The 23,647-nt window shown below is 37.0% G+C and overlaps 1 protein-coding gene across 5 annotated transcripts in view; it reads right to left on the bottom strand.

Moving 5' to 3' along the window:
- Positions 1-23,647, bottom strand: part of LOC149822492 (uncharacterized) — a 76,033-nt gene that overhangs the window by 20,545 nt on the left and 31,841 nt on the right. For all 5 annotated transcript variants that reach the window (XR_016426208.1, XR_016426210.1, XR_016426207.1 and 2 more), the window contains exons 7-16: positions 12,531-12,621; positions 2,863-3,000; positions 2,509-2,772; positions 2,315-2,393; positions 2,130-2,221; positions 1,940-2,023; positions 1,710-1,784; positions 1,590-1,637; positions 422-517; positions 49-296 (exon numbers count right to left, since the gene is read on the bottom strand). Coding sequence is in view for 1 of the 5 variants with exons in the window: in XM_089981575.1 (XP_089837701.1) it covers positions 49-296; positions 422-517; positions 1,590-1,637; positions 1,710-1,784; positions 1,940-2,023; positions 2,130-2,221; positions 2,315-2,393; positions 2,509-2,772; positions 2,863-3,000; positions 12,531-12,621 (1,215 nt within the window). In the remaining 4 variants the exon portion in view is untranslated. The remainder of the gene's footprint in view (positions 1-48; positions 297-421; positions 518-1,589; positions 1,638-1,709; positions 1,785-1,939; positions 2,024-2,129; positions 2,222-2,314; positions 2,394-2,508; positions 2,773-2,862; positions 3,001-12,530; positions 12,622-23,647) is intronic.

Here is a 23,647-nt window from a genome sequence, read left to right on the forward strand (position 1 = left end):
AATATTTATCACAAAATATAGAATATGTGAACACCATAACAAATTTACCTAGGAGCAACAGATCCACGCCTCCACTCTGATTCCAAGGATGGGAGGACGGCAGGCCTCCATACTGCTGTACGGATAATATTTAGTGCCATGGCACAATTTTGTTCCTGCTTTTCTACTGCCAGTGTCGAAACATCTCCAAAAACAGTTGTATCTCCAAAAACAGTTGTATCGTCTACTGCAGCTATGGCAGGTTCAATGAATGGACCAAGCATTTCCACTAGAAACAGCAATTTATGCTTAACTTCCTGAATATGGCAGATAGAAAGATGAACGAGATCGGCACAAGTTTCAGCTGCTAAGCTATAGAACCTCTTATTATATGCTAAAGATTTAATTGAGAGAAAAAGCCAGCAGAATTAAATTAAAATACCTTGTACTTTGCTAGTATGTCATCCACACTCCCAGATAAAGCCAACATTATATATTTCAAAGCAGCACATGCACGTTCTACAGACTCATGACTATCCTGAAAGACCTCATATTGCTCAAATTAAGGAATCAAAACTGAAGGAGCTATCTAGAAGGCAGGAAAAAGTTTAACTACAATTAATAATGGTGGTAACTACTACAATACTATAATGAACAAAAAACTAAATAGGAATATAGCTGCAGCTGCAAAAATACACAGGCACCGTGTCACATCAAAATCATATCTACAGTAAAAAGGAGAAGAACATCAAAGCTGAGGAGTGTATTAGGTAAGCTAAAAGCATCTATAGAAATGTAACACTCTGCTCATGTGTTGCACTAAGGTCAAACCCATATGGTATTGCCCATCATACAAGAAGAATATTTCAGGGTTTCTTTTTTCTGTTTTTTGTCTTAACAGGTGACAGAAAGGATCATAAGACCATCACAGTTAATAAAGAACAGCAATACACTGTTATTATGTACAACGAGGAGTTATCATATATCATGAGGCATTTTTATCTGTGCTACTGGCAGTGCTTTGGCAACAAACAGTTATCATTCACTTGGCATGCCTTACAAAGAGTTACTGCCATATACACTGAGTAGGGATGTCAATGGGTTCGGTTTACCCGGACCCGACCCGGACCAAACCCTATAGGGTCCAGGTATGATGACAAATAAGAAGACCTGATTAGGACGGGTCTGGACCTGAAGGTCCGATTAATACATGGACCCAGGTATAGTTTGTGAAATTTTATACCAGACCTGGACCCGACCTGAGTTCCGATTAAGACCCGCAATTTTTCAATGTAAAAATAATAAAAAATATTATTTTACAGGGTATGGTCCAGGTCTGGTTCATGTAGTTCTTATCGGGTCTGGGTATGGTTTCTCTTATAGTAGACCCAATTAGACTCGGGTCCCGACCCGAAAATCTGGTCCAAGTCTGGTTCCACCTGGGTCGGAACCAAATCCGACCCGTTGACACCCTTAACGCTGAGGCATTTTTAATGTACTCCTGATGGTGCATTGACAACAAAAAAATGTCCTTTGCCCACTAAACTATGTTCAAAAACATGGCTAAGGAATGAAAACACAGATACATCTAAAACCATAAAAAGATATACCTGAATCACTGGAAGAAGATCCTCAAGAAGTTCCATTGTGAGGTCTACCTGCATCATTGACAGGCAAAAAGCTTGTAGCAGATAAAAATAGTACAGTTATCAGGTTCAGTAAAAGCATACTTTGGCAACTACTCTTGGTATCCATGGTGCAAGAGGTCCTGAACAAAGATCAATTAGCACGCATGCTGCTTTTACCTGAAAATTAGTTTTCGTAAAGCTGTTAAAATGTTCTTGTTGCACATATCGTCAAACAGAGACCAATATTTACTTGGTAGCTAAACAACAACAACAACAATAATAATAATAAAGAAAGTCATTTTCTACAAACCAAAAAGAGCAAGGTTACAAACATGTGATGGTGAATGTGATGCTAAATAGCTAGCACATCCGCCAAGGAGAGGGTGGTATATAGATGATGATGAAAGTGTCACAATCTGGCAAAAACAGTTGTCTGATTAGCAGCAAGTCAACATCAACTGTACCAATGGTTATGGCAGTAAGCCTGGACGGATAAAACCATGTTTTTATCACATCACCAACCTGTGCTAGAGCACGTTGAACAATAGGCTGTCTCCAATGCATAAAACTTTCATCAACCTGATCCATAGGACTGCCAAGAGAGGGACGAAGTGCTAAAGAAAGAAAGATAAAGTATTAGGTCTTATCTAGACTAATGAATTGTTTTTAATTAAAAAACACTAAACAATCAAGGAACAAATCATGACCTGGCAGAAGTGCCTGAACAAGTGGTAGCAAAAACCAAAATTCTGATCTACAGTCATGCAACTTGGAACAGAGAAGAGGCTACACAGCAAAGATAAATCATGAAAAAACATACTCTGGCATTCCAGCATAAAAGCACTGTTTTGCTTCAGTAATATCCGAAGAGGAAAAGAAAACTGCCTACATAATAACACACCTCTGCAGCACAAGCATAGAGAACATGCAGGATTCCTTCTTCCACTAATGTAGAATCCAAGAAGCTCAAACTACAGGAATTGGGAAAATCACCATCAATTTTGAACTCTTCACCAAACAAACAAGAATAGTCACTGAAGCATTCTACGTCATGTGACTCTATCTTTGCCACTTCATCAGAAAAACTATTCATTGCTTCAGTGGAAGAAATTGCTGCCTCAGGTGATAAATCAGGGACCATAATCTTCTGAAGTACTCTAGCTGCCTAAATAACAGCAACAAGCACATGGATTCAGCAATCATGCAAAAAAAATATAAACAAATAAACTGCCTGATTCCAGATTTTAGCCCATACCAATCGTGCAATAGTTCCAAGATTTATATCTTTGTACGCCTTTTTAAGCAGCATTAGAACTGCATTTGGACGAAATGCAATGGAACAAGAAGCAGGCTGGAAAAAAGATGAAGGGCTGTGTACTCTCCTTGGCTGGACCTGAAATGCAATAGGTATTGGTTTCCGGGAAAATAACAAAAAAGATATAAACAATATCTGGTGCCAAACTACTCCATGCATTCTCTCCTCTTTGTTATGCTGTTCACTTCATGGTGTTTACGTTGCTAATAAATTGGTACAGAATCTACAGATATTTTAAATGTCTTTACCACTGCGGGGGTCTCCCGCGTGGTCGGAGGGGTGGTTGTGAGGGTGCTGAGATGAAGGCGCCGGATCAACCCCCGCTGGCATACGGTTGTATCCATGGCTTTCATAGGTGGGCCACGTAAGGCAGGGTGGTCATGGGGCCCCACCCGGGGTTTGCCTCGCTTCGACAAGGGTTCCTCGTCATAAAAAAGGATATTTTAAATGTCTTTGTAGTGTTTTGTTCGATATTCTCTCCATGTATATTCAAATGCAGGAGATGCAAGAGAAATGATTATTAAGCCCAATAATGAACCTGTTCTTTCATCATGTCATCAAAGCAAGTCAACAATGGTAAGTAAAACTTCACAATGTCACCTTTTCCACCATGTACACAAAAAAATCTCAAAAAAGGAGCATTTTGAACAATAGGCACTGGAGAAGAACTATAATAGGAAAACAGGAAATGGGTTATGCATTGCAATATCAGAAAGTACAAGTAAATTAGCATAAAATACCAATGTCTGTAACATAGCATAATATGCCACACAACATGTTGGCACATGTGCAGTTAGTTCTGCTACAACAAGGATTTGTCAACTTAAAAGTTATTAGCCTTCTAGGATAGAAACTGAATGCATACTATGCCACTTCGGATTAAAATCCTAACTTTTTTTATTTTGAGTTTACTTCTTAATTTTTAGTTCATATATGCACAACTTCAAGCAGTAATTGCAAAAGGTGCCTTCAAAAATACCTGGCTATACCATTAGATGGGAGATGATCTCATGTTCAAGAGGGGGAAATGAGGAAAATATAGGCAGTAGATACCATGGATACTTACACAGATTCAGCAAGTATTGCCTCAGTAACCATCTGAGGTTTATTTAAAGATAAATTAAGATCCACGGTAGATGAGTTACACCTTTGACAACATAAGTTGTCAAGAAGTTGAAATCTCATTCCCAGCGAATCATGTTTAATGAAAAAGAAATATCATTTGATTTGATATGCAAACGCACTTGCATTTATAAACGTACCTATGTTCCATCCTGGCCCAATGTTAGCCTATTTTCAAGTTTATTTGAATTCACAATGTATCTTTAGTTCCATATTAGACTAAGATTTTTGATAAGAGGTTAACTATGTAACATGTGTATATCGACAAACCCAGGGTACCGATGTCGACATGGATACTGGGCATGACTCCGATCAAACCCAACTCAAACCCAATACCTTAAACCTTTTTGTTTCAATTTTGCACTAGTCAAAGAGACGAGTATTTGGTCCCACCCATGGACAGACCTAACAAATACCCTTCCCCCCCCCCCTCGACCCACCTTGGCAGCAATATGTCTCCCTCTCTTCCTCTTTCCTGCAGAGAACGAGCCAATTGCAGTTTCCAGCAACTGGGAGGGGGGAGGAGGAGAGGGCGGCAACAAGTGCGCTGCCATCACTGTCGTACTTCTTGTGAACTATCTGAGCCACACTGAAAGAGAGAGAGAGTCAATAAATCTATGTATATATATATGGAATATGTTTGTTGTAAACGTTTGTAGGTACAAACATCTCTGGATCTCCATGGGACAGGTTGTTTTGATCCAATCAGACCTCATAGATGGATTCAGCATGTCTAAAATGGTGAGGATCGGCTTTTGAATCATTTTTTTTACAAAAAAACATGATTTTACGACCTGGGAGAGCATCACATTATACACCACGTTCAGATATATGTATTGTATATAGGGGCATCAACGGGTCGGATTTACCCGGACCAAACCCTATAGGGTCCGGGTATGGTGACAAATAAGAAGACCCAATTAAAACTCGGGTCCAGACCCGAAGGTCCGATTAATACATGGACCCAGGCTATGTCACATGGGTGCGGGTGCGGATGCGGGGATGTGGCACTTCCAAAAAACCCGGGAGCGGGGGTGCGGCAAAAAAAAATTATATATATATAGGACTTATAACCAGTTTTTTTTTTTGCTGGTGTGTTTGTTTGAAGACTTGTTACCCACGTTCTGCTTGTTGTGTACTTTGGCGCAACGGGACAAAATTGATGAACCGAAAGGATTGGCAATCTGATCGACCCAGCCTGCTGCGTTCTGCTGACTGTCATGATTCAATCATGTCTGAAACTCCCTGGTCTTCACGAAAAAAAATATAAGCGAAAAGTTTGATGTGGTTTGTTGGAGAGAGAGTCTTCACGAGGCCTACGGCTCCACCGCCACTGCCACGCCACTGCCTAGGGTTCTTCAAATTTCATTTTATATACAGTTGCACACAGATCTTCGGTCTGGACTCTGGATGACAGATAAAAGAAATTTATTAGATTTGACATGTGGAATAAAGAGGTCTACACCAGGCTACAGCTAGAGCACCCATCTCGTCAGGAGAAAAGTGAATACTAATAGCCACCAAGGCTACCACCACCATTATCATTTATTATGGAGAGAGAAAATCCTTGACGAAGAAAGATCTGGATGGTTGAAGGATAAAGACTTCAAAAGGCTCTTGAATTTTGGTTTTAATTTTTGAGGAAGATGGATCATCATTTCCAAGTTAACAGTATGTTTTCCAACGCTGCGAATTCATTGTTTGGAGGCAGGAATAACATGGGATGCCAACAAAGCTCGTCAGATGTTGTTGACACAAGTGCCCCTTTATAAAACAAGAGCAGCAACAGCAAGCAGGCATCCACACTTCGGTTGTTCCGTCCTTTCATTCTCTCATCACTACCTGCAGGGATCCAGCAAGGGGTGGGGAGAGGTGAAGAATCTGGAAGTCCTCGTCAGGGAATAGGCAACTCTAAAGAGACCGAAACTATGGGTTGACCGCACCCGCATCGCGTCGCGTCGACGCGGGTGCGGCACCTGTCTGGCCGAATCCCTGTGACATAGGACCCAGGTATAATTTGTGAAATTTTATACCAGAGCTGGCCCAACCCGAGTTCCGATTAAGACACACAATTTTTCAATGTAAAAATGATAAAAAAAATATTATTTTACCGGGTCAGGTTCATGTAGTTTTTATCGGGTCCGGGTATGATTTCTCCTATAGTAGACCCGATTAGACCCGGGTTCGGACCCCATACCATACCCAAAAATCTGGCCCAAGTCTGGTTCCACCTAGGTCCGAACCAAACCCGACCTATTGACACCCCTAATTGTATAGGTTATACACACCTAAATATACTAAGGCATACTTATAGGTATTTCTTTTTATTTTATTTATTCTTGTACCAAGGTATACAAAGGTATACTTTTTGTGTATTTAATCATTAATTTAGGTATATTCTATATGTACTTTTTAAGATTTAGGTTAAGTGTAATTAATGTACGTTTTTTTTATTTCCCTTTTTGGTCATTATTAAAATGACTGAATATTTTGTTTTTGATTTTTTTGTTATCTTTTGAATGACCTACTAGCCATTGGGCTCTCTTTAATGTTGTGGACAGCTCAGCATGCCCATAAATAGCAAAACCCATTTTAATGTTATGGATGACCCAGCCTGACTCCCATAAATAGCCCCTCTACCTTATCTCAACGTAAAAGTAGTAAAACATAAAATGGTTTATGGATAAACCCATATGGATCAGGCATGGGGAATGACCCCGCCTTTCACGCCTATTAAAAAAACCAATACCCTCCCTTACTTCACACCAAGCAAAGGCCTTGAAAAATAAAAATTCAGACCTGAAAATTTTAAGATTTTTTGTGTGTATTTATCGCACTATATTGAAGAACTCATGAGAAAAATGCAAGAATTTCAATACAGATATTTTTTGAAAATTTTGTGTTTAAAACATGACAAGTGCAAGTATAAATTTCACATTTTTTCGGTACGACTATGCTTCCACTATATATTGCTCAATGTTTTTATGGTATAGTTTAGGGAGTAATGGGTGCATTTAAGTGCATGTATGTATATTATGTGAATATTTTTTATTAATAAAAATATTTATTTTTTATCTCTTGTTTTTGTTCTTTGTATTGTTTGTTGGGTTTTGGATATCATTTGTTTTAATGAAATTACTATTATAATTGTTTTTGTGTCTTGGATTACATGCCATTTCGTGACAAGCCGTTGATTTTTGAAACCTTATAAAAACATGCTTGCATGTCTCAATTAGAAGATCTATGAGTCGATTCTCACTAAGAGCATTTAGATCACATTTGTAAGATTTGTTTCATGAAAAACAACCAGAAACTGAAAAAAAATAAAAAAAGGAGCCACTTATACCTACAAATGTTTATAGCAAATATGGTCTCCCCCAACACACACACACATGTATATATATATATATATATATATATATATATATATATATATATATATATAAAATTTAGACGAAACTGGAAAGATCCAGTTTCAGACAGAAATGAACTTGCGTGTGGTTGACCACGCCCAACATTATCAAAGTTATGTTCAAGTGTCGCACTCACACCGACACGAGTGCGGCATAGATGTATTGCCCTTTTAGAAGTGTCTGTTAAATATACGTACATAAATCATAGCCACAAATATCGGTATTGGCTATATCTCGACGAGGCTTTTTCTCGCGATATTATAGATTTGGTGATAAATCTAGGGAAAATCTCAGGGCTTAAAAAATATAAAAAATAACAAAAATAAGTAAGAACATACCATGTTTAGAACAAAAATACATAAATAATGAAAGAAATAAGTAAAAAATGTAAAAGAAAGAAAAAAACATCTAAAATGTAAAAAATAAATAAAAACCTACGTCACAGGGATTCGGCTAGCAGGGTGCCGCACCCGCGTCGACGCGACTCAACGCGGGTGCGGTCAACATTTTTGTCCTTTTTTTTGGATTTTTTTTTTTTAAAAAAAAATTGCCCTATGAAATGGGCTGCGGAATTTTAAAAAAATTCTGGTGTGTGTGTGGGGGGGGGGGGCGCTGCCCCCCTATAACCCCCTGCCTGCTGACCGTGCAGCGGGACCCGTGCCAGGGGGAGCCCCCGGACCCCCCTTCCTGCAAGGGCAAAAACAATGAATCAGGCTCCACAACTCATCACTTTCATCTTTGGGGACAACCATATAAGATAAAAAAATGGTAAAAAGCAAGTTGGACACACATTCAGATATACATCTAAAAAAAATCAATGCCTCTGCAAACATAAAACAAAAGGCTTCTCATAAAGAGGGATCAGTCTAGGAAGTTAATAAGTGTGTTGACTTCCATAGCCATCTGCAGGTGTTAACACATGACCATAAAATACATCCTTGAAGTTTAAAAATGACTTGGCAGTTCCATGCATTAATGGACACCAGTAGCTATTTTTGCAATTTTGTGTAAAAATAAGTTACACACTTATTAGATGTGCATTCAAAATGCACAATTATTAATATGTTTTCCTAATAAAAATTACTAAGATGTCCATAATTGTGACAATTAATACACCTAATCACCATATCAATTTTTAAATTTGTTAGGGGCATAAAATTGTGGTGAACGTGCTAACATGCATAAATGTTATGGACCTTAACAGCTACCATACATTCATACATATACACTATACATGAAATATATGTTTTACATTTTTGCCCCTGCCGCACCCTCGCACCCGGGTTTTTTGGAAGTGTTGAATCCCCGCACCCGCACCCGCACCCGCACCCATGTGACATAGATAAAAACAGTAAAACTAATTGATATATTATCGTGATAATATCACGATATTATCAAATTGACAATATTTTTGAAATATCATGAGATTTTACCTATATTATCGTTTGTTGAATTTACAATGAAATTATCGCGATATTTTGAAAATATCACCAACATAGATATGAATTTCACTTTTTGTAATAGGTCATGCACTCTAGGAGCATTTTGGTCTTTTTTACCAATTGTAATAGGTCATGCCCTTTAGGGGAATTTTTGTTTTTTTTATTGTTTCTAGCTGTTGGGACTAGCCCAATGACTAGCCGTTGGACCAACCCCTCTACCTCATTCTTCTATTATTGATAGTGGATTTGTTTCATGCTATACTGTCACTGCTCTTTTTGTTAGAAATGCAGGAACAAGTATAATTGTTTTAATTATTGTATGTTCATTATATGATTATCACTGGAAGTGATAAAAAGGGTATTGATGAGGTTAAAAGTATTCTTAAGAGGAATTTTGATGTCTGACCTTGGATTTTTGAGATATTTCCTAGCTATCAAGGTTACATTCTCCCTGAGAGGATATGTTATTTCTCAAATTAAACTGATATCTGAAATAATTGCTAGATAAGTCTAACAAATGAAAAGGTAGCAGATACTCTGGAGGTGCTCAACGCAAAACTGAGGGCCAATGATGGCATTCCACTAGAGGATCCTACTTCCTACTGACAATTGATTTAGTCTCTCACAAATTTATCTGTCACTCGACTCGACCTGATATAGTACATCTATGTCACAGGGATTCGGCTAGCAGGGTGCCGCACCTGCGTCGACGCGACTCGACGCGGGTGCGGCACCGGGTGCGGTCAACCCAATCATGGGTGCGTTGACCGCACCCAGGGTCATTTCGGTCCATTTTTTTTAAAAATTGCCCTATGAAATGGGCTGCGGAATTTAAAAAAAAACTGATGACAGTTGCTTGCTGCTGCTCTTGTTTTATAAAGGGGCACTTGTGTCCACAACATCTGACGAGCTTTGTTGGCATCCCATGCTATTCCTGCCTCCAAACAATTAATTTGCAGCGTTGGAAAACATACTGTTAACTTGGAAATGATGATCCATCTTCCTCAAAAATTAAAACCAAAATTCAAGAGCCTTTTGAAGTCTTTATCCTTCAACCATCCAGATCCTTCTTCGTCAGGGATTTTCTCTCCCCATAATAAATGATAATGGTGGTGGTAGCCTTGGTGGCCATTAGTATTCACTTTTCTCCTGACGAGATGGGTGCTCTAGCCGTAGCCTTGTGTAGACCTCTCTTTTCCACATGTCAAATCCAATAAATTTCTTTTAGCTGTCATCTGTATGCAACTGTATATAAAATGAAATTTGAAGAACCCTAGGCAGTGGCGTGGCAGTGAAGTCGTAGGCCTCGTGAAGACTCTCTCTCCAACAAACCACATCAAACCTTTCGCTTATATTTTTTTTCGTGAAGACCAGGAAGTTTCAGACATGATTGAATCATGACAGTCAGCAGAACGCAGCAGGCTGGGTCGATCAGATTGCCAATCCTTTCGGTTCATCAATTTTGTCCCGTTGTGCCAATGTACACAAGCAGAACATGGGTAACAAGTCTTCAAACAAACACACCAGCAAAAAAAAAGTGGACCCCCGACCCGCGTCGGGGGAACCCCCGGACCCCCTTTATATATATATATATATATATATATATATATATATATATATATATATATATATATATATATATATATATATATATATATATATATATATATATATATATTTTTTGCCCCTGCCGCACCCCCACCCAGGTTTTTTGGAAGTGCCGAATCCCCGCACCCGCACCCGCACCCATGTGACATGCAGTTAACAGTACAAGCCGGTTTCAACATGAGCCCACTTTAGTACACATGATAGCAGTTATGAGAATTATCAGATATTTAAAGGGCACTATAACTAAAGAGTTTTTTTATCCTCTTCCCAAACTCTTAATTAAATTGCTTATACTGATTCAAATTGGGGAGGCGATCATAACGATCACATTTTCACAAAAGATTATTGTGTGTTTCTAGGCACTCGCTTATACTTTGAAAGTATAAGAACCAACAGAAGGTGTCGCTTTCCTCCACCGAAGCTAGTATCGGCAATGATGACTACCGGCACTAAGATTGTTTGGCTGAGAAACCTATTAAGAGATATGGGCATCACAATCTCCACTTCATCGAAGATGTGTTCCGGCAACAAGAGTGCTATCTACGTCACTAGCAATCACACATTCCATGAACGGGCCAAGCACATAGGGATGAATTGCCACTATATTCGAGAGGAGTTTCTTAGGGGCACTATTAAACTCCCTTATGTTACATCTGAATACTATATTACGGACTTCTTCACCAAGGAGTTGTTGACGCCTCGCTTTTCTTTCCTCCTTAGCAAACTTTGGGTTATCTCACTATTAGTTTGAGGGGGTGTTCAATATATATATATATATATATATATATATATATATATATATATATATATATATATATATATATATATATATATATATATATATATATATATATATATATATATCAATGTCATCGATATCATCGATATATTAAAAATATCATGATATTATCGGTTATTTCAAGGCAGCCGATAATATCGGGAATATATCATGATATTTTCAATATATCAGCAAATTATATTTCTCACAATAATATTGCAATATTATCGAGATAAATATTGCTAAAAAAAGGGAAGGAAAGAAAAATAATAAAGGGAAGAACGAAATGAAGGAAAGGAAAGAAAGAAGAGAATAAGGAAAAGGAAGGAAAGGAAAGGAAGCGAGAAATGAAATAAGGAAAGGAAAGAAGGAAGAGAAGAAATGAAGGAAGGGAGGGGGAGAAGGAAAGGAAAGGAAAAGAAGAAAGGGGAGGAAGGGAAGAAAGGATTGTTTCTTTCATTTTTCTATTTTCTTTATTTTTACTTATTTTTTAGAATTTTTATTTAATTTTTTATATATTCTCGAGTTTTATCAACTTTTGAAAATCTCTCCAAGGAATAACCTCGCCAAGAAATTACATTAACAATACAAGTGACTATGATATATATATATATATATATATATATATATATATATATATATATATATTATGTGTATATATGTATATATATACTAGAGTTACCAGTCAAGGAAGCGGGAAGCGGGAAGCGAGGCACTTTCAAAAATTTAGGAAGCGGGGAAGCGGGGGACCACTTAGAAGAAAATTACGAACCGTCTCGGAAGCGAACCGGAAGCGACCTAGAAAGCGAACCGGAAGCGAGGGGGAAGCGGGAAAAATGAAAAAAATGGGGAAGCAAGAGGGAAGCGTGTTTCCCATAAAAGGGAAACGCGCTTCCCAAAAAAGGGGGACACTTCCCCACGCGTTTCGGAAGCGCGACGTTTCACGCTTCTGAAGCGCGCTTCCCCTTTTACGTAGGCGCTTCCGATAACTCTAATATATACACAGACATGTATTTCTCTTTTTTTAATAGGCCATTGTAATAGACCATAACCTCTAGGGGTATTTTGGTCTTTATACCAATTGTAATAGGTCATGCCCTCTAAGGGCATTTTTGTATTTTTTTTGTCCCTCTACCTCATTCTTCTCTAGCCCCTCTACCTCATTCTTCTCCTATTTAAATGGCAGGAAGACAGAAATATTACCGAAATGAATTAAAGAAAACAAGAAAAAAAGGAATCACACACCTCAAAATTTGATGATACTGTGAGAGTGGAAATCTGGTTGTTTCTCAAACCATCAGAATCAAGGATTTCACCTGAGGCTTTTACAATTTCCCTAAATAAAAAATGGAATGAAATGTTGGTCCAAACTGAGAAACATAAACCATCTCTCAACAAAATCAACTTGTGAAAACATTCAAAGCAATAAGATTATAAGAGAGATAAAAGATCAGAATGAAATTTTAAGAGAAGTGAAATCAAGTAAAGAAGAAAAGTCCCAAGTTTTTCATTCAAGCAAGCAGTATGTGGTTACAACAAAGAGTTGCAACATATTTAAGCAAGATATAAAAGTACGTGAGGAACTTATATCAAATTTTAGGAACGTATGTACAAATGAAGGAAAGGGACCTCTTTCACATTACCATAGTCAACCACGTTTTAGCAAGTATTAGTCAATGATCAGTCATAATATATCTTGATTCCATGAACCATTCTGTAGCAAAATTATGAAATTAATCCAATCACAATTTAACTTCAACAATTGCTTAAAAAAATGCACGATACAAATAATTGGTGAAATGAGATGCTATAAAAACATAAAATATGTTTAATTCATAGGAAAGGGAAACAAATGCCCAAGAAGAAAAAACACCACACAAAAAAGTTACATAGTAATACCTATAAATAAACACAACAAAACCTCCACATAGCAACTCCATATGCAGCCAAAACTTTAATAATAAGGGTGTACTTTATTTTTGTGTTGTCCAGCTCATTAAATAATATGGTATATGTGTCCGTCCATTCATACATATATGTCACATGCATAGATGTTTGTGTACCTATACACATACATACAAAATGTTTTATCGATTTATTATTTTGTTTATTTTTTGCTCATTTAATACATATCTCATATGTCGCACTAATTTCCTAGAAATGTATATCTCCCAAATGTCTTTCCTTCATGAACTAATTTAAGAAAAAAGTTGTAGAAGAAATTGTTACGGTCCAAGATCCAGGGATGACGTTAAATCCATTGCTCTAGGATCCAGTTGCCAACTGAAGTCAAGGGGCTTCCCAAGTCAAAGCGGAGCCAAGGAGGTGATGTGACTCCTTCCCAAGATGAAAAGTCAATAGACAAATGTCCACACCAAAGTGAAGGAGAAGGTAAGCAGGTGGGGCCCATAGGAGGCCACAACTTGGAAAGACGTGAAGAAAGGAAAGTTGAGGGGTGTCCCCCCATTTCCAAAAAAGGCATCTCCCCCTCTTTCCTACTTTCTGAAATGTGAAAAAGGGTCCAGCAAGTTAATATTTCCTTTTCTTAAATTGTTATTTAGGTAAGAGTTAGGATCTAGTTAGGGAGAGAGTATAGTCAGTCCAACTAACCTCCTTCCTAGTCTAGTTATGACTACAAGTTAGGACCTCATTTTAGCAGTTAGAGGGTGCATGCGTTAAATTGGTTAGTTTTTATTTTTAAATTGGAACTGGACTCAAACTTGGGCCAAATACTATAAATAGAGGCCTGGGGACCCCTTTTGAGATTTATGCAATTTGGTATTCAAATTCTTTCTCTCTAGAGCTAGTCCCCCTCTCTTCCTATCTTCTCTCTCTCTACTTTCTCCTCTCTCTGGTTCACGTGAAGACCAGGCCTTCAAGCTAGCCAGTCACCCTTTCCCGAAGAGCCCAAGCTCTTTCGGCACCCCAAACCATGCCGTCTTGCTTCCTCGGCAAATCAGTCGGTGTTTCCTAGTTGTGAATCTAGCACCAACACTTCAAAATGTGTGAGTCACTTCCCCAACCGCTACAGACTTGAAAGTGAACCATAAACCCTAATCACAGCCTTAACCAAGCCCTCACCTATTTTTCGGGACCGAAAACCCGAAATTGCATCCCACCGTTAGACTGACCTACCCGATTGAACTGTTCTGGTAACCCAAGACTGACAACAGCCTTCCCCACAAACCAGTACTTATCCCAAACCTCTTCACATGTCCCTAGACGTTCCTAAATCCCCTAGATCATGTTCTACAAGTTTTGAACCTAGATCCTTACCTGAACAACTCACCAAGCCCAAACTGCACCTACCCGGGTAGTCGTTTTACTAAGTCCTTAAGTTCCCCGTTGTTCGCCACAACGAAGAACCTCTTACCACTTCCCCACCATGTCGGCAACGATTCTGACCCTAGGACACATAACCCACAAGCCCCAAGGCCTAAGTCCAACAGGTTCGATCCGCTTGAGTCTGTCGAATTTTGTTTGACGTACTAGTCTGTTGCAAATTCGGATCTTCCAATCGGGCCCTCTTCCGGTTCAACCAATATGAACCCCTAAAATCCAGAGGGTACAACATATTGGTATAAGAGCGAACATAATCAAATGGAGGGATCTCAACCCTCTCATGTTGATAAGAACGAGGAAGTTCATCGGCATGCCGAACACGCTCGATCGATCGCTGAGCAAACCCAAGCCGAACTTTTTCGGCAATAGCAAGAGAACATGGAACAAAACAACTGCCTAGAGTGCATGGAGGCTCTCAACACATCGAGACACACTGTCAACCAGACCTAAACGGCTCAATCCTCGAGGAGTCAACCCATGAATATGCATGAGGCATAGGCAAAAGCCTCATTTTGATATTCCTCCTTTTTCAGTGAGAACATGTGTGAGTGGTTGTTCAAATTCAAGCACTTCTTCACCTACGTGCCACATGAGGCACAAGTTGCCGAAGCGGTCGCCCACCTAGAGGGTGGCATTCTTCGATAGTACGAGTGGTTGGACATCATTCACGGTAATGAAATAAACAAGAAAAAGATAATATGTCACAATTGTAGAGAATCAAGGCACATCAAGCCCTACTGCCCCCAAATTCAAAGAAAGAGAAGACAAAAAGGTGGCATCTGTGGGGACTTCTCACAAAGATAGAAGTGGAACTGATGGAGACTCTAAATTCATTGGAACCATGCTCTCTGAAATCTTGGAGGCCCTTCAACCACTTGTTAAGAACTCCTGAACTCCTCTTCCTCTCATTCAGGAGTCGTGGTCTCTACGTCTTCACCACCTAGTAAGGTTTCTTAGCTTCTAGACTCCAAGGCTTCATTTCATATGACTCCAAATGTTTTTTTACTTTCTGATTGTTACATTAATTCAACAAAAATTCATGTTTTTAGTGTTGATAGGCCCTCCCTTGATAAAAAAAAAGGTATTGGGAATTTCAAAAATATTTCAAAATTTTCTATTCTGAAAATCAAATTTGTTCCAAAACTGAATTTAAACCTTCTTTCCGTATCTCAAATTGTCGACCATGGGTGTAGTGTCTCCTCATTTAAGCAATGTTTGGTGCAGGATATTCAGTCCGGGAAGCGGATTGGGAAAGGCCATAGAGAGGGAGATCTATACTATATGAATTGTCTTTTCCTATCAAAAGACACTTTTTGTTACAATGTTCAAAATGTTCACATGGTTTTGTGGCAGCAAAGACTAGGACATCCTAGTTTATCTAAATTACCTCAAGTACCACATTTGAAAAAAATTTGCAATAAAAATTTTCATTATGTTGATTGTGTTCTTGGCAAAATGAAATCACTTTATTTTCCCAATAGGACCTTCTTTTCTTCTAAACCGTCTGAATTAGTGTACTCGGATGTATGGGTCCCGCTCCTATATGATCTAAAGGTGGTTATAACGATAGTTATTCTTACTATGTGATCTTTGTTGATGATTATTCTAGATTTTCTTGGATATATTTTCTTAGGCACAAATATAAATTTTTTGAAATATTTAAAAAATATTACAATTTTGTCAAAAATCAATCTAAGACTGAAATTTCCATCTTTCACTCTAACTCAAGGGAAAATATATGTCAAATGATTTCAAAACTTACCTTGAATCAAATAGGATATTTCACCAAAGATCATGTATCTATACTCCTCAACAAAATGGTTTAACAAAAAGAAAACATAGGCACATAATTGAGACCACTAGAACTCTTAATTTCAAAGAATGTTCCAAAAGAATTTTGGGTCGAGGCTTGTTTGGTTGTTGTTTATCTTATTAACAGACTTCCCTCGTCCAAGCTTCAAAACATTTCTCCCTATGAAAAGCTTTTCAAACTCTCACTTGATTATCTTAAACTAAGGAATTTTGGATGTAAATTTTTGTTCACTAACAAAATTGATAAACTCTCTCTAAAACTATACCTTGTGTATTCTTTGGATACGGGGAAAACCACAAGGGATTTAGGTAATGATTTTGAAAAGGACAAACTTTATGTTTCCATATTTTATTGAAAATGAATGTTTCTTTAATCAAAGTGTGAGTATTCTTTTTTTATTGAATTATTGCTTAAAAGTAATGATGATTGTTTGATTGATAATGAAGAGCCTCAACTCAATATCCAGGTTGGTGAAAATATGGAACCAAGTGAATCCATAGTAGTTCAATATAGAAGACGTGGGAATGACAAGCAACTTAATGCTTTAGAAAAATACTCTAACTTAGAAAATCAACAGTTAGAGAAGGTAAGAAGATCTGATAGGGATTCTAGACCTCCTGGTAGGTTTGTTTCATATGAGTCATTTTCTCTATAATATAGAGCTTGCCTAACTAAGATTTTGTCCTACTTTAAACCAACAACCTATAATCAAGCAAAAGAATATACTAATTGAATAGAAGCTATAAACGAGGAATTAGGAGCACTTGAAAAATCCAAAACATGGGAAATATCTGATTTACCTAAAGATAATAAAACCATAGGTTGCAGATGAGTTTATAAAGTCAAAACTAAAAGTGATGGGAGCTTAGAAAGGTATAAGGCTAGGTTAGTTGCTAAGAGTTTCTCACAAGAGTATGGAATAAATTACGATGAAACTTTTGCACATGTAGCTAGGATGACTTCCGTAAGGACCTTCATAGTTGTTGTCAAAGGTTGGGCTATCTACTAAATTGATGTAAAAAAATGTACTAAATGGAGATTTAAAAGAAGAGGTTTATATGGATTCACCTCCTAGATATGGAGTTCCTCATAAAAAGGTGCTTTGCTTGAAGTCTTTATATGGTTTAAAACATACATCTAAAACCTGGTATGATCATTTTAGTTTTGTTATGCTCAAACTTGGATTTAAATTTTGCTATATTGACACTGCTATGTTTACTAAGAAATCTGATGCAAGGATTGTAATTCTTCTTTTTTATGTTGATATGATCATCACAGGTGAAGACAAACAGAGGGTAAATCACATTAAATATGTTCTCAAAAATTATTTTGAAATGACAGATCTTGGGTTTCATAGATTTTTCCTAGGAATTGAGGTTGCTTATTCTCCTCGACAATATTTTCTCAAACCAAGTTTACTAATGATATTATTGATAGGTCAAGAATTACAGATGAGAAAAGAGTGGATACTCTAGAAGTCATTAATGCTAAAGTGGAGATAGATGATGGGACACCTCTGAAAAATCCTAGCTCCTATCTCCAGATGATTGATGCCTTGACCTACTTAACTATTACTAGGCCTAATATTGTGCACACAGTCCATACTGCTAGCCAATTACAATACTCTCCCACCACAATTCGCATGAGTGTTGTGATGAGCATTGTTAGATACTTGCAGACCTCTACTTCTAGAGGTCTTTTGTTATCATCCTCCTCTCTTGAGTTGCTTGCTTATTCTGACTCATATTGGGAAGGAGGTTCTAATGACAGGCACTCAACTACTGGTTTCTGTGTATTTTTAGGTGATTTGCTGGTATCATGGAAGTGCAAAAAGCAACAGAAAGTATCCTATCATCAATTAAGGTTGAATATCGTGCGATGACTACTACAACATCAGAGATTGCTTGGCTGCGAAAATTGATTGAAAATATAGGCATTTATCTACAAACACCCTCCAAACTATGTTGTGACAACAAGAGTGTGATATAGATATCTGGCAACCATACATTTCATGAAATGATCAAACATATAGAAATTGATTGCCACTATGTACGTGAAGAGTTCTTGAAAAAGATGATCATCTTGCCCTATGTCACTTCCAAGTATCAATAGGTCGATTTCTTCACCAAGGCCCTTTTGTCACTTCATTTTCATTTTTTTCTTGACAAACTTTCGGTGATCATAGGATAAAGGTTGGGTGGATGAAATGGAAAAGTGCAACTGGAGTGTTGTGCGATCGTAGAATGCCATTGCGGTTGAAGGGAAAGTTTTATAGGACGACTATTAGGCCCGCTTTACTATATAGTACGGAATGTTGGGCTGCCAAGAGACATCATATTCAAAAAATGAGTGTAGCTGAGATGCGTATGCTGAGATGGATGTGTGGAAATACAATAAAAGATAAGATTCGGAACGAGGAGATACGTAAGAAGGTAGGCGTTGCACCCATTGAAAATAAGATGAGAGAGAATCATTTACGGTGGTTTGGACATATTCGACGAAGGCCTAATGATGCTCCAGTTAGAAGGATGGAGAAATGGGAAAATATATTAGTTAAAAGAGGTCAGGGTAGGCCTAGGAAGACATGGATGGAGGTGATAAGAAAGGATATGAATGCTTTGAACCTCACCGAGGACATGGCATTGGATAGAAATGAATGGAGGAGAAGGATTCATGTGGAAGACCCATAATGATTTTCTTTGTTGGTTCATATCGCCGACCCCAATTGTTTTGGGATGAAGGCGTAGTTGTTGTTGTTGTAAACTTTCAGTGATCACACCGTAAGTTTGAGGGGGTGTTGAACTATGTTGTATATATATTCAAATCATAGTCACCTGTATCGTTAAAGGTAATTTCTCGACGACAGTATTTCTCGGAGAGATTTTCAAAAGTTGATAAATCTCGAGAATATCTCGGCAATATATAAAAAATTAAATAAATTTTTTTAAAAATAAGTAAAAAATGCATAAAATAAAAAATAAAAGAAAATTAAGATAAAGGCCTTAAAATAGACAAGATAAATAGATAAATGAGCAACTAAGTTAGCAGCTAACAACTAACAAACAATAAATTAGTAACTACATAACTAACAAATACCAACATAACAAATAATTATAGCATCCATCTAACAATAGGAAAAGGAGAACAATTTAGAACTTAGAAGTAAACATGAAATGACTAGCAAGTAACACGTAAACAACTCCAAAAAAGAAGTCATAACTCATGACCAACACGTAAACAACTCCAAAAAAGAAGTCATAACTCATGACCCTTAACTCCATAAGTCATAGCCCATACAACGCAAAAATAAGGTTCAAGGTTCATCATAATTTCTCAAAAAAAAAAAAAAGAACAGTCATCATCTGATGATGCAGAAGCCAGATCAACTGCTCTAAGGCTTTCACAAATATCTTCTTCTTCACTATCTTCTAAAGGTGGATTTTCCTCTATGCCATTATCAGCAAATGGATCCACGTGATTGATGTAGATTGGATTTGCATTCTTTGTCTCTATTTGTTGAGTCATCTTTTTCATAAGCATATTCATCCTAATAAACACCAAATCAGATAGCCTTGCGGGTCCAAGATTTGATCTCCTCTTGGTATTAACTACATCAAATGCACTCCAAATCCTCTCACAAGCCGAAGCACTGCATGGTTGACTTAAGATTTTGATTGCTACTTCAAACATCTCCCACCAAACCCCTATTGTTAAAAAGTAAAAACAATATATAATAAATCAACAGTAGAGAATGAAATAAGAAACCATAGAGTAAGCGATAAAACTTAAAAAAAATCAGCAAAAAGAATACTTACGTGGATGTGCAGAGTGAATCAGATTCATGGCTAACCCCTCGTGATACAAAGAAGGATCTCTGACATGATATTTCAGAAGATCTTTGGCCATTATCTTCCCATCTTCATAAGAAAGAAGCTTCTTTTTCACTACATCTAAGCCTTTACGAACTTCATCATCCATCTTTATCATTTTTCCCAAAACAAATGGAGATTTAGGTAAGCAATTGTTGCATGTATTGGGTTATGCAAATTATGGTTTCATCTCTTATCAATGATATTCCAATATGGCATACATTTTTTCTTCCTTATCCCTATTAACACGCTTAATGGCCTCTTTAGCTCTAACAAGTGCCTCATACAAATATTACATGGTAGCCTCATCTCCATCTACCATTTTTAAAACTTTTACCAATGGCTCAATGGACATGATTACTTCTTTTCCACCCTTTCAAAAAAATCACCCTGAATAATGTCAGTTACCTCTTTTCCTTTTTTGTGTTTTAAATTCTTTTAATTGCCTCCATTTATTGGAAGCAACCATAAACCTAAGGTACTCTTCTTGCTTCAAAATGGACTCTAAACAAATAAATTGAGTTGCAAATCTTGTTACTTATTATATAAAAATTTTGCAATCCACCTTGCATTGTTTATAATAGGTGATACATGTTCCAAACAATCAATATCTTCAAGCATTAAATCAACGCAATGAGCAGCACATGTAGTAAAAATATTTTGATAGCGCTCTTCAAGAATAATTTTTTATCTTCTATAATTGCTTTCATCGTCAGTTACAATTTGAACAATATTTTCAGGTCCAATCTCCTCTTATTACAAAAGAAAGAAACCCAACTACAAAGTCTGCATCCATACGGGTACGTTCAACATTCTCTGCTTTCCAAGCTATAGTGCCTTTTGGGGGAGCTCACTATCAAATTTATATATGGTCTATTTCTAGTTGTATTTTTCCAAATATCAGACATAATGGTACATCCGGTTTGAGACCATGTACATTTCATTTCATCAACATATGCTCTGATTTTATTTTTTGCATCATCAAATAATCTTGTTCTTGCCAATTCACTATCTGGAGGAAACTATCCTAGACCATAATTTGAAATGGCAATAACAAAATTCTTTAATTCTTCAGACCGGAGCAAATTAAAGGACAAATTGTTTATTACAATACAATAAAAAAAGAAGAGAATCAATGTACTCTTTTTCTTGCTTTCTAAATATCCCAGGAACTGTTTGTTGTTTTGTTTGAGTCCCTTGAAATGAACCAATAGAAGAAAAAGGAGCGTTACTTGAAGATGTACTACCTTGTATACTAGAAGTGCGAAAGTAGTTATGGATTTTCCCCTTAGGAAACCGATTATCAAGCTCTTGAATTGCTTTCAATGTCATTTCTTTCACAATAGGTGGCACTTGCTTGCTTGGTGCAGCATCCTTGCATGTTATGCCTGCTAAATGATATTTGAAGCGTGTGATTCCTCCACAATATTCTTTTTCACAATAGTGGCAAAATGTTTTCCCACCTTCATGTTCATATCCATGCCTCCAAAAAGGATTTTTTTTCCTTAGGCATCTTCTCTTTTTCCCTTCCTTTTTTCCCTTTCTTTCTTTCCTTCTTTCTTTTTCTTCCTTCCTTCCTTTCCTTCTTCCCTACTTCCCTTTCTTCTTTTCCTTTCCTTCCTTCCTTCCTTCTTCTCTTTCTTCTTTTCATTTCCTTTCTTCCTTTTCTTTCCTTCTTCCCCTCCCTTCCTTCCTTTCTTTTCTTCTTTTTTTCCTTTCCTTCCTTCCCTTCTTTCCCTTTCCTCTCCTTTTCTTCCTTCCTTCCCTTCTTCCTTTCCTTCTCTTGCTGCAGTCGACCGTAACTCACCCAATACCGAGCTAGTCGAGGTCCTCATATGCCTCTTAAAAAGCCTGTTAAAACCCTTAAAACATGTTTCTACTTTTATTTCCTATTTTACCCTTCAAAACTTTTTAAAACCCCACGTTTTAATGTTTTGAATAATCTCCAAAATGCCCTATTTCAAAAACAACCCCTCATGACACTTGATTTGAGAATTTTCTCAAATCCCACCCAATACTCGAGATTTTTTGCAAATCAGTCCATTTTTATTAATAGAAATTAATAGTAAATTTTTTTGTTTTTAAAATCCTCTATTTTTCATATTTTTTGAAAACAAAAACTTTTGGAAAAAAAAACGAGATGAGCAAAACACATCGATTTTATTTGGTTTTTGAACCAAATCAAACCAAATTTTGAGGCCAAGGTCGTTTTTTTTTTAATTATAGTGATTTTTCCAAAATTGTATCTATAATAAATTTGGGGCTTTTTTAAAAAATCAGAATCTGAAAATCATGCAGTTTTCTGTAGCGATAATATCACGATATTATCACGAGATATATGATTAGCCGATATATTTATTATATATCATGATATATTCCCGATATTATCGTTTAGCTTGAAATAGTCAATAATATTGCAATATATTCTGATTCAAATATATATGTATACAACTATTTTCTGTGTTATGTAAATTGGGCTGATTATCAGGGGTATTTTGGTCTTTTTTGTTCTTGTAAGTATACTGTCCACTGGGGACAGTTTAATCTTTTGTTTTATTAGGCTGACTTCTTTTGTTTTATTAGGCTGACCTTTTATGTAAACTAAGTGTTTTTCCTTTGTAATAGGAGTCATCCCACTACGGGCTGACTTTATGTTTTTTGTTTTATTAGGCTAGCCTTTTGTTTGTTTTTTTATCCTATGTGACTGTTGGGACAGCCCAACTAGTTGTTGGGCTAGTCCCAATGGTCATATTTATGATCGTTGAGGGCTAGCCCAACCACTAGTTGGGCTGCCCCCTTTGCTCTCTCTTTTGCTTGTAAATAGGGGTCTTCCCTATAATGTAACTTATGTTTTCTAAGCATTCCTAATACCATTCTTATTTATTTTTATTGTGCACTTGCTCCTATTTGTGAGTGTGGTATATTAGCACTTAGTGGCTTGTTGTATTTGTGATTGTGCACTCTTTGTAGCCCTTTAATGGCATTGTGTTTGTGCACTTGTGGTTTCATTTCACTAACATAGCTCATAAATTTAGCCAAACCAAAACAAACAATGTTAGACTAGAAGAAAAAATTCACTATTTTCACATCATTGAGGGGCATTCTGGTAATTTTCTTAGAAAAGAGAGCATTTGCAGTCGTAATGTTAAAAAGAGAGTTCTACAGACTACAGTATTATGACACCAACATACACATAATTTTTATTGCTCTGTTCACTTGTAAAGTTTTAATGTACTCTACAAGTTACCATTCAAGAATTATACCATGCATCACTTTCTGTGTATGTATATATAATTCATAAACAACATATAGGCAATTCTGCAACAACATGAAGGCCC

The sequence above is a fragment of the Nuphar pumila genome, chromosome 11 (assembly GCF_984573655.1).
Source record: "Nuphar pumila chromosome 11, dmNupPumi1.hap1.1, whole genome shotgun sequence".
NCBI lineage: Eukaryota > Viridiplantae > Streptophyta > Magnoliopsida > Nymphaeales > Nymphaeaceae > Nuphar > Nuphar pumila.